We start from the raw sequence: 14,979 nt of genomic DNA, 5'->3' as shown, positions 1-14,979 counted from the left end.
AGAGCAAAACGAACAAAAAGAAAAAGAAACAAACATAAAACGTGACTTTAGTCCTTTGGTATGTTTTGAATATGTTGCATAACTTTCCACAGTGTAGACCTGCACTGTGAAGAGCTGAAATCAGATCTGAAGTGCACATTGTGATATTTTTTTAATAAACAAGTCATGGGCACAAGATAATTATCACTGTACATGATTTAGAATGGCCCCATTGTCGTGGAAAACCAGCTTTATTCTGATTCCTGCCCCTCACAAGCAGAAAGTGTATAAACTATTGGGTGGGGCATCTGTGCTCAAAGAGTCATGTCCCCGAGTTCTGATCACTCACATGACACAGAGCCAACAGCATTTAGCATAGAGGGGTTACTTGTACATATACTGATATCATTTTAAATAAATGTTTGCTGTATTAAATATGAGCATCCCCCACTGTAACAGTATGTTATTACTAACAATTCACTCTATCATTCCTCTCAAAGGAAGAAAAAAATCACGTTAAAGGTTTGCTTAAAATAAATTAAGTGCATTTTATTTTTTTTAAAAGTTAAATAACAGTTTTTTTTATTAATTATAAAAAGACAGATTTTATTCTTCGACAATATAAAAACAGAAAAACGATAAAAGTCACAGTTTTACAAAAACTGTGTATCTAAACGTAACATCTGCATTTTTTAAAAAGTTGATTTTGTATCCGAATATGTCAAATACTCTTACTGCAATAATTTAATCACAGTGGCAAAATCTTCCTATATCCATATAGTCTGCTCGTCATGTCTGTTTGGTCTTCTGTATGGGCACAGGGACATTAACTACATTATGCAGGAACTCGTACAGCAGCTTGGCATTGTTAGCGTTTCCGAGTATTTCCCCTAACTTGTCCTGGCTGATTTTGGCTAAGTCGGCCAAGCTGTCTGCGTTTTTTATAAGAGCCCTGTAGTTTTTTGTGTTGACCCCAGGCATTTTCATCAGGAAGTCATAAGGTCCGGGATTGTAGAGGTCTGCCGATTCAGCCACAGTGTCTGACTCGGCCGTTACCGCCTGAGCTGCTGCGGCGTCAGGTTCGGGCTGGCCTCGCTTTAGTTCCAGGAAGAGCTCGGCTGTGGCGTGCGGGGAGGGGCACCACAGTATACGTAGCCGGGGGAAGTGTAACGTAAGCAAGGTGAGCTTTGAAGAAACATCATTTGATGAAATCTCGTGACGGAAATCCGAGCGGGCCGTTAGGGAAAATGGCTTAGCTGGGTCAAACTCGATGAGCAGCACAGGTTTCTTGTAGTAGCGGGTCATCGAGAGGCACTGGGTGTAGAGGCGGCCGCTCTGAAGCGAGCCGATCAGGTCGCTGACGCTTTTGCGCTCGACACATGCGTCCGGCGTCAGAATGTAGTCGCCAACTTCAAGGGTGACCGGCTCGATGTCCAGTCCGCGACGGTGGAGCAAGGATGGCAGCTCACTCCGGAACTCGCGCATGTCCACAATGACTCGTGAGGGCTCTGTGGGCTGCTCCTGGCCACCTGGTTATTGGACAGAAAACGGATATAAAAACACAAACTGGTCCAATGCATAGTGAAGACGATTTAGCACACAAAGGAGAGAAAAATCAAAAATGCATAACAACAGAGACTTGCCTGCTTTGCGGGTGTTGGTGGTGGCATTGGCGGGATCTAGATTCCTAGCAAGGTCTAGGTTGGTGTCTTCTCGCCCTTCTCTCTCCTCTGGGATCACCATAGTAGCTTTTTCCCTAAACAAGAACACAAATACAAGAAATGGTGAGCAAATGACCCTCAACAAAATACACCTAACGTGGCTAACGGGAGAGAAACAGCTCTGACCTGATGAGGTGTTCAAAAGCCTTCTTTTCCTTAGACAGAGCTGTCAGGTACTTCTGTTCTTCGGTCGAGCCACCATAGATGAGGAAGTACACCCTAAGTTGCTTTCCAGGCCGGTTAGCTTTGTAGATCTCAAGCTGGCGCACAAAACTCAGCTCGGCATCATAAAGCACCACAAAGCTGGGCTCCACCTCATGGAGAACCCGGGTCAAGCTGTGGGGATCGGTGCAGCCTTTCAGCGGGTGAATGACAGTCAGCGGTTCCTTCAGGACGCCGTAATAAGCATCTGATGGCAAGTCTAGCTTGAGCTGCTCTTCCTCGCCTCCGTCTTCATCCGTCAGTTCATCCTCATCTCCGCTGCTGCCCATGACTGCCGCTTCGCCTGTCTCCTCCTTCCCCACCATCTGGGTCAGAGTCAAGGACGGTCTGCTTTTGCCTTTTGTCGTCTTTGCATTTTTTTTCTGCGCAGGTTGCTTTCCCTTTGTTCCTTTTCTGACCGGACCCTTTCCCTTTTTTTCCAAATCCAGTTCTAAGGCGCCCAGTGCAGCAGAGTCCCGTTTCCCAATCGTGCGGTGGTAGAGCCGGTTGAGCAGCCAGTCGGAGCCGTGCTTGATGTACTGCTGCAGCTGAGCACAGGTCCGGTCGTCACTGGCACAAATCAGGACTCGACCTGAGGGAGGAACATAAGGCAGTTAGAGAAAGATAGATCTTTACAGAGAGATTGTCAGATTGTAATGTAAAAATGTAAGGACTTGGAAAAAATATTCTCCTGAAAGACTAAAAACTACTTTAATGTAAATTGACAATGAAAAGAGAAGCTTTTTTGATTTAAAGTAATAATAAAATAACAAATAACATGACAGATATGGATATTGACAGGTGCTTTCCACGCCACCAAGACAGCATATTTAGGCCGTGAACTGGTGCACCTAAAGTGAGCTCACACAGAATCCTAACACGGGGGCCAAAGATTTTCCTGCTTCGAAAGCCAGGGGGTCCACGGGGGATAAAGAGGCCTACTCTATATTCTGCAATTGACCCAAATTCTGGTGGACTACTTTTCCTCAGTGTGTACAGGTGTACTGTCAAGTACTGTGCAGCTTCAAAGCAACAACACAGTGAAGCAGGACAAATCAGCCCACCCCGAGGATGACTTTGTAAAATGCCAGCTGTGGCTCATGCTTTTCTTGCTGCTAAAAATAAATAAATAAATAAAAATAAGAGGAACACTTTTTAATATAGCACTGAGTGAGTTATACTTCCGGGATATTGATCTGCTCAGTTTATTAGCAGAGGGGGTTGTTAATCAGTTTCAAGATCATGGAAGAGATTCCAGGAGTCTTACTGGAGGAGAGCTGGACAGGGCCGTAGAAGGTCCTTAACCCATCAGCAGGACCATTATCTGCTCCTTTGTGCAAGGAGAAACAGGAGGAGAACTGCCAGAGCTACGAAATGTAGCTTAAGGGCACCCTTTAGTGGGCTCCGTGTCACTGCCTGGCACTTGCCATAGAATACCAGAATTGGCAGGTCCACTGGCAAGTGGAGGCAATATAAACTATTGAGTACTATTTTGAGTTGCATTAGCCTGCAACATCATTTGATTTTCAGGGTTTGTTTGAATTCAGCCCTCTGTAGGCTGATAATTTACATTTCCATCAAACGATGGCATCCTTTCATTCTTAACATATTAGCCAATCTGTATCAGTATAGATTTCGAGCATGATTTTTTTGCCCCATTGAGCTTTGATGTGTTTCCAAAGTGTTGCTTTTTTTGGCAGTCTAGATTTCAAATGAGGAGTTTAACTGTGAGCTAAAATTTACAAATCTTTAGATCTTTACAAATGACTTATAAAAATCAGATCGTATTATAGAAAATCATTTTCAGACTCATTCATGATGACATTGTAACAGTTGAACATCACTGAGATCTAACCTGGCTCATGCTGAGAGCTCTTGTTCTCCCTCTCAATCTCCTCCAGGACCTCAGTCAGAGCCTCCCACTTTGGGCTCCTCTCCAGCACCAGCTCCCGCTTCACCTCTGAAACCCACACACAGACAGAGCAGTTAGTCATGCCAACATGAATACACAGACAAGTTCTGTGGATATCTACTCTGATATCACCGTATCAGAGATTGGCCAACTACACAGTTACCTGAGGCAGAGGATGGCTTCTGTTTCTCTGCCTCTGCTCCCACTTTAAGTTTCTTTTTGCTCTCGGGAATACGGTAGACTCTGCTCCTGGCGTTCACAAACATGGATGTACTGGAGTCCAGGAAGAGCCAACCTGATGGTAAGAGCGAGGTTGAATGCAAAGAATTACAATTAATTTAGACATTTTAAACTCTTAATGGCCTCCAATCTGGCATTTAAGGGCAGTCAAATAAATGTAGTTTACCCGAATTAGAGCCAAAGATCTTTTGGCTGGAGTGCAACGACTCAAGGAGATTGAGGAAGGTGACGCAGTCGTACTGGGTTAGGTAGAGCAGGAGGACTCTCAGCACCTTCAGATCCTGAACCAGTGCTTTGGTCTTTGCTCCCAGCTGATGCCACAAGGGGTCCAGATAGTGACGGATAGTCTGAATGGGAGTACGGCAAAGCATACAATTGAACTCACCTACAATCAGAGGTGTATTTTTCTAACTCTTCTAGCAGGAGAAGTCACACAGATGTGCTCCAGCTTATTCAGCATCACACGCGGCACCATTCATTATAAAAGAACTCGCAGTTCCTCACAGAACAGTGAACATCTTCACCTCTCACGGCCTCGCTCGGATGCTCTTTCCATATCCAATCATGCCACTGACCTGTTGCCAATTGACCTAATTAGTTGTGGGATCATACTGTATTTGTACTATTTTCAATTTAAATTTAAGAGGGTTTAGATGGATTACAAATCATTTTGCAGTGTCCTGAATTTTCTTTTAGAAACTGGGTTCTCATAAACGCTGTAATAACATTTAACATGCAAATTAAAGAGGCTCATCTCAACCTGCTTTTTTCTCGGTCCAATTACCATAAGCCTTCTTAAAAAACAAAAAAATCCTCCTTTAATAGTTTAATCAAAAATGTTTTCACGCACTGAGGTAAAATTTGTCAAGGCAGCTTAAATGTGTCGTATATGTTAGTAACACACTGTGAAACCTTTTCAAAAGAATTCCCCAGCGTGTTCTCCAGTGAGAGGTCCTCAGCCTCTAGAGTGGGGTTGTAGCGTTTCAGCTCCTTTAAACAGGCGGTCATGATGTCCAGGATGGAGCTCTGGATGGCCCTCATAGCTGGAGTTAAGGACACGTGAAGCTCCACCACTTCTGGTTTGTGCCTGTCCAGCGCTGTGTTCACTGATGCTTGAAACCTGAGTGCAAAGGTTAAAAAAAAAGAAAGTAGTAAAAGAAGTATTATAAATGTTACTACAACAACAAAATACACAAGACAAAACATCTACAGTGAAGTAGTTTGACAGTACCTGGGCCACAAGTAGAGCTTCTTGACAAAGAGGTTTCTCATTACACGCTCCACTTGGCAGAAGCCCGAGGAGAAAGCCGTGGCCTTGTCAGTGAAGGCCTTAATGAAGCCTGTCTTATTCTTTTGTCTGAACAGTCGCAGGATGAAGGCCTCCTGGCATGACTCAATGATTTTATGGGCACGATAAACCAGAATGCCTAAAGGGAGCGGAACAAATAGACAGTGAAGGTAGAGCCTGAATAATATATCAGCTGGCTGTTTGTTGTTTGATTTTTTGTGACTTTGTCACCTGATAAGTTTGATTTTTCGTGCTCATTGTGGTTTATGCAAAACTGAAATGGCTAAAGTCAAGTTTTCCAAGTTGGTTTTCTTCACAGACCAACTAATGGAGCTGACTGTTCTACTGAGTGAGGCCTGTAATCCTGGAGCAGCTACAGAGCAAACAACAGTGTTTCAGTGCTGGAGCTGTTCCAGCAAATGAGTGGTTCACCAGAGGGGGAGGGAGCTGAATGACTGTGTAGTTAGATGCACTTTAAGCAGGATTGCATTGAGCTGTTACCGCTCTCACTTCCTGGATATGCTGGGCCATTGCAGGGGGGGCGCGGTATGAAAAGAAAAAAAAAAAAAAAAGAATGCTAACATCATTGACAGGTTTTTGACGGGGTTCCCACACAAACGCAAAGCAGGAGATGAAGCATCGCCAAATATGTTTCCAAACAAACTTCATTCCAAGCCAAATACTAGAAAACATGGTGAAGCATATCTTCCCTTTGGCTTCACCTGCACAAGTGCCGAGGTAGATCTCTGCGACAGAATTAGCTTCCCTTGCATCAGGAGCAAGCGCTGGGCTCTCCAAATCACCGACAAACAGTATCCCACATTCTTGATTTTTAGTTCACAAACACTTCTTGTAATGACTAACTACTCCAGACATTTTGGAGATGTTAGCTCTTTATACAGTAAAGTTACAGCGGGATACAAATAATATCAGGCTGATCCTGCCACGATTTGTTTCCCCACAGTTGTTTATGTTTTTAAACCCATTTTGCACAGAGAGGCATTTTTTGAAAAATGTATTGACAGCAATGTTGAATATTATTACACAGGGAAAAAAACAACAACACATAAAATAATTACACCGTGACGCCTCTGCCTTTCTAAATGGAGGGACAGCAACTGCTTGTGTCTATGTCTTCCTCCTAGCGTTTTTCCCGCTCGGTTGCAGGGTCCGCTTTTCTGCAAAGTCGTCTCCACTTGGGTCGGTCAAGGGCGTCGGTCAGATCGGCTTCGATCTTCTTCACGTCGTCCTTGATTCGGTCCATCCATCTCCGCTTTGGTCTGCCTCTAGGTCGACGTCCTTGGGGGCTGAGCCGCAGTGCTGTTCTCACCACTGAGTTCTCATCGCTCCGTACCACATGTCCGTACCACCGCAGCCTCGCTTCTTGCATCTTATCTGTGATTGGCGCGATTCCCATCCTCTTTCTAATGTCGGTGTTCATGACGTGGTCCCATCGTGTCAGGCCTAGGCACCATCACAGCATCCGCATTTCCATCGTGTGAAGGGCTTGTTCGTGCTTTGCGGTGGCTGGCCAGCACTCGGATCCATAGAGGGCGACGGGGCGCACTACACTCTTGTAGATCTTTGACTTGAGGCGATTGGGCATTCTTCGGTCACACAGGACGCCGGTGACTTGGCGCCATTTCATCCACGCTGCGTTGATCCTGGCTCGTACATCTAGTAGGATATCGCCGTCATTGCTGATCATCGATCCGAGGTATTTGAAATGAGGTACTTTCGCCAGATCTTCTCCATCGACGCTGATCGTGCCGTCGGTCTGGGGGCCAGCCTCTAAGTATTCGGTCTTGTTGGTGTTGAGCCTCAGGCCGAAGTCAGCTAGGCGAGTCTTCCACTGCTGCGTTTGGTATTGCAGTTCTATTCGCGATTCATCGGCCAGGAAGACATCGTCGGCGTAGAGAAGTGTCCAGGGATGGGGTGACTGGAGATCCGCCGTCGCAGTGTCCATGCAAAGGATGAAGAGCAGCGGGGAGAGTGCCGAGCCTTGATGGACGCCCACATTGATGTTAAAGGGCGGCGATGTTCCCACTGGGCTTCTGACCACGCTGGTGACTTGTCGGTAGAGGAGCTTTGTCCAGTTGACGTAGGCTTCAGGAACTCCATGTGATCGCAGGGAGTGCCAGATGAGTGTGGGACACGGTCAAATGCCTTTTCCAAGTCGAGGAAGGCCATGTGGATGGTCTTGGACTTCTCTCGGTGCTTCTCCAAAAGCAGGCGGGCAGCATGGATGGCGTCCGTCGTGCCACGCCCCCTGATGAAGCCACATTGGTTGGGCGTTAAGTTGACGATTTCTCGCATCCTGGCGTCGATGATCCGTTCGAAAACCTTCATGGTATGGCTTAGGAGTCGGATCGGGCGGTAGTTAGAGCATTCAGCCACATCGCCTTTCCCTTTCCAGATGGGCACCGTTATGCTGGTTGACCAGGCTGCTGGGACGGTCCCGTCTCTGATGATGCTATTGAACAGGCTGGCGAGGACTAAGGCGCCTTGGCGCCCGAGCAGCTTCCAGACTTCGGCTGGTATGTCGTCTGGTCCGGTCGCTTTGCCATTCTTCATATTTTTAACGGCTGTTTCCACTGCCTTGATGGTGATTGGCGGGACAGGTCCTGGGACGGGCGGGGCACTGTGGATTGGCTGGTGAGGGAACTCCACGTTGCAGATATCGGAGAAATACTCGCTCCAGCGATTGAGGATGGCGGGCGGGTCGCGGAGGGTTTGATGGTTGGCATCCTTGATGTGTTTGACCTGGCCAATATCCTGTGTTGCTCGATGGCGGCTGCTGGCAAGGCGGTAGATTTTGTTCGCTCCTCCGGGCTTGTGTCTATGTAAGCGTGTAAAACCTGAAGATAGTCAGATTAACAGTAACAGTATTTTGTCTCTATCTGCCATTCTGCAATTCATCTCATTGAACATTTTTCTTGTAAAACAAAGGGGGGCCCAGCAAAAAAAGTTTGGGAACCACTGGTTTAGGTAGAGACTCTGACAGGTAAGAAGAAACGTGAAGGGACTGCACAAGTTGTGATAGAAAAGTGATGTCATCCATTGCTGGAGTGCATCCATATCATTCAAACAACATCGTTGTTGTTGTCTGAATCCAGTTTAGATCAAAACACTGTTTGGATTCCTCCTTTAGCTCACACAGAGGTCATCCTAGTGACTGTAGATATAGTGAAATGCGGATGTAGATGAAGGCGTTCTCTAACATCTGCCATAAAGACAGATACAGAAAATCTTTATCTACTTAAACCACAACACCTGTTTAATCTCCTTACTGTATCACATTTCGATTTCTGATTAAGCTGTTCGCTTTAACTGCACTCATTTTTAAGTGTAATTTTTTTTCCCTTTAAGAGCCATATTTATTTTTTGGAGATAAGTTGTTTTTGTCATATTTGTGGCACTGTAACACAATAACTTACCCACATAGAGATAAATAAAATATTTCTCTTATTATTTTCCCACAGAAATTGATTGTAACTGTGGCAGTAGTAAGAGGTGGATGTGTATGCCAGAGCATGTTTTCAAACTTTTTCAGCAGTTAAGAAATAATACTATAAATACTTGACAGTATAACAATAATACACTGCGTCACAATAACGACATCAGCTGTCTGTCCACCAACTTCCACATCCTGTGAATGGACTCCAACTTCCCAGCCTTAGACTGCAGCCTATTCTCTACCTGCTCAGAGTGACTCTGCGGAGCAGAACCAAGACTACAGTTGCCAAATGCAGTCCACAATAGTGCAAGAAACTCAAATGAGCTGAATGACATCATGAAACTCATAAGACTGCAACAGCTGCGAAGTAACAAAGCAGCATGCAAGAAAACATTACATGGGAAAGGCCAAAGTTAGCTGTTAGGAGTGACTAACCTTTGCATGAAGGAGTTTAGTTTAACTATATGTCATTCAGTCAACATGCTGCCACTGAATTTTACTGATAACTCAAATGCATAACCATATGTTGCAACTACAAGTACTCAAACAAGTATTGCAATCCAATTTGGACTGCTAGTGATAAATACGGCTGTGAATTGCTGTTTTAGTTAACAACCGGTGGTGTAACCCTGCCAACATAACAATCAAAGAAAGGATTTGTTGCCCGGACACTGAACTGTGTGCTGTTGGACTCAGGCCGTATTATTTACCCAGGGAATTCTCTCACGTCATCTTGGTGGCTGTCTATGTTCCCCCCTCTGCTAACCCCACAGCTGCATGTGACACTATCCACTCTGCCATAGCTCGGCTACAGACTCAGCACCCGAGTGCCTTTATTGTGATCTCGGGTGACTTCAACCATGTATCACTGGACAATACACTACCAACATTCAAACAATATGTGGACTGTCCCACCAGGGGAGAGAAAACTTTAGACTTACTGTATGCTAACGTCAAGGATGCATACAGCTCCTCCTCCCTCCCCCCACTTGGTAGGTCAGATCATAACCTGATTCACCTCACCCCCCGCTATGTGCCAATTGTGAGGAGGGAACCTGTGACCACCAGGACTGTTAGGAGGTGGTCAGAGGAGGCAATAGCGGAACTACAGGGCTGTTTCGAGGTGACCGACTGGGAAACACTCTGTGAGCCTCACGCCGAGGACATCAATGGGCTTACTGAGTGTATCACAGGCTACATAACTTTCTGCACCGACTCCATTGTTCCAGCTCAGACTGTTCATTGTTACCCAAATAACAAGCCGTGGGTGACTAAGGACATCAAAGCCCTCCTCAACAACAAGAAGAGGGCTTTCAGAGGGGGCAACAAAGAGGAGGTGAGGAAGATCCAGGTGTTACTAAAGGACAAGATCAGAGAGGCTAAGGACAATTACAGGAGGAAGCTGGAGTGGAAACTCCAGCAGAACAGCATGAGAGAGGTGTGGAGGGGCATGAAGACCATCACTGGATTCAGGCCAACCAACAGCAGGGGAGCTGAGGGAGGTGAGAATAGAGCCGACGAGTTGAATCTGTTTTTCAATAGATTCGACACCACAGTGTCTGCTCCCACCCCCACAACCTCACCTGCAGTCAGCCTGGAATCCAGAGCCACACCACTGTGCCAGCCTCTCTCTTCACATGTTGCCTCCTGTGAGATTCCTGACACCCCTCCCCCACCCATCACCTTCACTCAATACCAGGTTGAGATACAAATGAGGAGACTTCACTCAGGCAAGTCTGCTGGACCAGACGGAGTGAGTCCCCTTGTCCTCAAGGCCTGTGCCCCCCAGCTGTGTGGAGTCTTTCATAAACTGTTTATGCTGAGTCTGAGTCTGCAGAGGGTCCCGGTGATGTGGAAGACATCATGCCTCGTCCCTGTACCAAAGACGCCTCGTCCCAGTGGCCCCCAGGATTACAGGCCCGTGGCACTGACCTCCCACATCATGAAGACCCTGGAAAGGCTCATCCTGGACCAGCTGCGACCCATAGTAAGACCACATCTGGATCCCCTTCAGTTCGCTTATCAGCCTCGTCTCGGAACTGAGGACGCCATCATCTACCTGCTCAATTGTGTCTACACCCATCTGGACCAGCCGGCGAGCACTGTGAGGGTCATGTTTTTTGACTTTTCCAGTGCTTTCAACACCATCAGGCCGACCCTCCTGGGTGATAAGTTAGCAGCGATGCAGGTGGATGCTTCTCTGGTGTCCTGGATTGTTGATTACCTGACAGGAAGACCACAATATGTACGTCTCCCACAGTGTGTGTCTGACAAGGTGATTAGCAACACAGGGGCACCACAGGGGACTGTCCTCTCCCCCTTCCTCTTCACCCTCTACACCACAGACTTCAGCCACTGCACAGAGACCTGCCATCTTCAGAAGTTTTCTGATGACTCTGCGGTGGTTGGATGCATCAGCAGGGATGATGAGACAGAGTACCGGGCTGTGGTCGACTCCTTTGTCACGTGGTGTGAGCAGAATCATCTGCAGCTCAATGTGGCAAAGACCAAGGAACTGATCGTGGACTTCAGGAAGACCAGGAAACACTTGACCCCTGTTTCAATCCAGGGGGTCAGTGTTGACATTGTGGAGGACTATAAATACCTTGGAGTACACATTGACAATAAACTGGACTGGGCTAAAAACACCACAGCACTTTACAGGAAGGGCCAGAGTCGTCTCTATTTTTTGAGGCGACTGAGGTCCTTCAACATCTGCCAGAAAATGCTGAGGATTTTCTATGAGTCTGTTGTGGCCAGTGCGATCCTCTATGCTGTTGCATGCTGGGGGAGCAGGCTGAGGGTCGCAGATGCCAACAGACTTAATAAACTGATCCGTAAGGCCAGCAATGTTGTGGGGATGGAGCTGGACTCCCTCAAGGTGGTGTCGGAGAGGCGGATACTGTCCAAGATAAAGACAATGTTGGATAACACCTCCCACCCACTCCATGACATGTTGGTCAGTCACAGGAGCACGTTCAGTGAGAGACTGAGATTACCAAAAAGCACCACTGAACGACACAGGAAATCATTCCTGCCTGTGGCCATCTCCCTGTACAACGCATCCACTTAACACACTGTTTGCTGCTACAACTACACATGTTTCTTTTCCAACTATTTATTTATAAGTGACTTATGTATGTATGTATGTATATATATGTATATATTGTACTATTCTTAGTTAGCGTATTGTCTGTCTTGTCTTAATGTTGGTTTAAAATGGAGCACTGTAACAAAAAATAATTTCCCCCAGGGATCAATAAAGTATTCTGATTCTGAATAAAATGTTCTCATATGAATTTAGCTATGTACAAGTCTGACCTGTTATTAGATGAGCAGGGATGCGGTCCGTGAGGAAGTCCACCACCAGGATTCTGCTGGTGACAAACAGCACCCCTCCCTCGGTGTAAACATTGTAACGCTCAGTGCTCTGGACATCAGTGGTCACCGTCCTGGGCAGGTGGGTCACACCCTCCACTCGCAGCTGCTCTGTGAAATATTCCTGAGAAGACAGGATGAAAAGAAGCAAGCTTTTGGTTAAAGCTGTACGCTATGTTCCACACAAACATGAGGTAAAGCTCAGCGGTCAGCCTCTCTGATTATCTGAAAAGGGTCTTCTAACTCTTATTTTAATAATGAGGCGATCACGCTTCTGAGGTTGTAGTCCTCAGCCTGTCAGGTTGGCTGAATAAGTTTTTTACAGAATAATTATTCCTTAGTCTTTCACCCATTATTTTTGGCTCCTGTTCTTCTAATGTGTGTATGCAAGTGTTTATGTAGTAACTGATGTAAGGACATTTACACTTCTATCTTTAATGTGTGGTTTTATACCAACTGAACCACTTTGTAATTGTGTGTTTTAAAATGCAATACTTCCTGTTTCAGCTGTTCCTTTTCGGGAGGATCATGTGCCTCCATCTCACCCTATCCCCAACATTCTCCTGTCACGCAAGCCCTCTCCATGTCCTCCTTCACTACACCCATGAACCTCCTCTGACGTCTTCGTCTTTTCCTCCTGCCTCCAGCTCTATATTCAACATCTTTTGTCCAGTATAACCACTCCTCTGCACATGTCCAAACTCTTTCAACCTTTCCCTTCTAAATTTCTAACCCAAACTGCTGAAGTACTCATTTCGAAACCTGTCCATCTTCATCACTCCCAATAAAAATCAGAGCATCTTCATCTCTGCCACCTCTAGCTCGGCCTCCTGTGTTCTTGTCAGTGCCCCATCTCCAAACCACAAATCATAGCAGGTCTGACTACCACCTTGCATACCCTCCCTGACACTCCTGCGGTTATCCTTCTGTCACAAATCACCCTGACACTCTCTGCTTCACCATCAGTTGCTTTAAATGGTCAACCCCAGGTATTCAAAGTCATCCACATTCACTACCTCTAATCCTTGCAGCGTCATTGCTACACCCGTCTCCCTCTCATTCACACACATATATTCTGTCTTTACTTCATCTCCTCTCCAGACTTTCTTCCACCTGCTCCCACTACAGATCGTAATGTCGTATGTCCAAAGACACTCCAGCCTGACTTCATCTGTCAATCTGTCCATCACCATTGCAATAAAAAAGACGGGGTTTTCACATCTCACTGCTTTCTCGCTGTCCTCATGCACGATACTACTGACTTCCTCATGCAGTTAACGTTACTGTTATTAAAATTATCTTTCTTAGACGAGCTCCATCACAGAGGGGATTCTATAACAACTTTCAGATGAAAATAATAAACTATAATAAATTCTTTATATATCAAAAAATGTATCAACAATTTCATCTGAAATAATGTATGAAACCGAGATGGCGCCAAAATTGTTAGCAGGTGCACATCTCTTTTATCTTCATCTATTTTAGCCACCATGTCTATGGACAAAAAAAGTGGCCCCTTCCAAATTCTAACTTCTAACACTTTCTTTCTTTTTATTTTTTTTTTTAAATGTATGGTTTATGTTAAGGCACTGTTAAGTCAGTTTGCTGGGGCACATCACCTCGCACCGGGTAAAGTGTGAGATAATCATATGAGCTGTGCCTCTAGCTAATCCAGCCTCTCCTAACCTGTTCTGGTGTGGTTGTGTTGAGCAGAAGAACCAGGCTGCCCGGTTCCGAGTAAACCCGCAAGAACTGCAGTAGGATTCGGTCTATCCCCAAGCCTTCAGCCGTTACTAGCAGCCCGTCACTGCCGAAGAGACTCAGGAACATCTCGGTCTCAAACTCCAGCAGCGGCCCCGCCATGTCTGAGCTTAAAAATGTCCCCAAAGCGCGGAGGTAAGTAAATTATCCCCGACTTTCAGAGCTAACTATTTGCCCAAAGCGGTCGAAGTCACTGCAAGACAGCCATTGAAGTGTTTTGAAGCAGCATTTCCGGTGAGGCGGAAACAAACGTCAGTGCAAGCGTGACGTTTACGGGCAAGAGCGCCATCTAGTGAAAGGGAGGTTTATAGCAGGTATCATCAGGATAATGTGATGCAATAAAAAAGGCAGTGATGACCGTTCAGAGAGACTCTCAGTGTGATTTAGAGTTAAGTACCAATTTGCACAAAAGTATTTACATGTCTAAATGCAAGTTTTTATGGGGATAACTCTCTCTCGCTCTCGGTAAACATATCATGATGTTTGGCACATGTAGCACATAGATTTAAACTTATTTATTAGTCTACATAAAGCAAAAAATGTCTGGCTTTTTTGTGTTGGTCATCACCAATTGCTGTTTTAGTGGCAGTTGTAATGCATTTGGCGGTTGATTATTCCTGTAATCGACTAACATACACAGAGCTGCAATGTGCTTACATAACAAAACCTGGTGGATGGGCTTTAAAAAGCTCTGTTGTGCCAGCTCTCATGTCTCTGTTAAGGAGAAGGCAGAGGGGACCAAAAAGGATCTTTGCCCACATGATAATACTAAGCCAACCACCGCTATACTCAGGGAGACATACTCATTTATACCTGTGAGACTTCAGGCTTTAATTTAGCCACCTTGATTTTCACGCTGCGATGTACCTACTCCGAGGGAGTTGTTGTGAATTATCTCTGCAGGTCTTTTCTTTCTTTCTCCTCTGTTCTGTTGTATTTGATTAATGATAAGGTTAAGTTATTTATAAGCTTAAGCAGAAAACTTACATGTTTGTTAACTCTCTGTCTTTTCCATCAGGAAACAGAATATCTTCCAATATTC

At 45.6% G+C, this 14,979-nt stretch overlaps 1 protein-coding gene across 1 annotated transcript; it reads right to left on the bottom strand.

The window, feature by feature from the left end:
• Positions 1 to 166: 166 nt before the first annotated feature.
• ercc4 (excision repair cross-complementation group 4) lies at positions 167 to 14,166 on the bottom strand. Its single transcript, XM_080872488.1, has 10 exons — positions 13,863 to 14,166; positions 12,120 to 12,300; positions 5,285 to 5,480; positions 4,966 to 5,173; positions 4,220 to 4,400; positions 3,977 to 4,108; positions 3,757 to 3,861; positions 1,827 to 2,493; positions 1,623 to 1,735; positions 167 to 1,508 (listed from the first exon to the last, which is right to left on the bottom strand). The coding sequence occupies exons 1-10, from the start codon at positions 14,037 to 14,039 to the stop codon at positions 769 to 771; spliced, it is 2,700 nt and encodes an 899-aa protein (XP_080728614.1). The 5' UTR covers positions 14,040 to 14,166; the 3' UTR covers positions 167 to 768.
• Positions 14,167 to 14,979: the final 813 nt, after the last annotated feature.

This window comes from Rhamphochromis sp. 'chilingali', assembly GCF_963969265.1.
Source record: "Rhamphochromis sp. 'chilingali' genome assembly, chromosome: 22".
Classification (NCBI taxonomy): domain Eukaryota; kingdom Metazoa; phylum Chordata; class Actinopteri; order Cichliformes; family Cichlidae; genus Rhamphochromis; species Rhamphochromis sp. 'chilingali'.
This window is presented reverse-complemented; position numbering and strand designations above follow the sequence as displayed.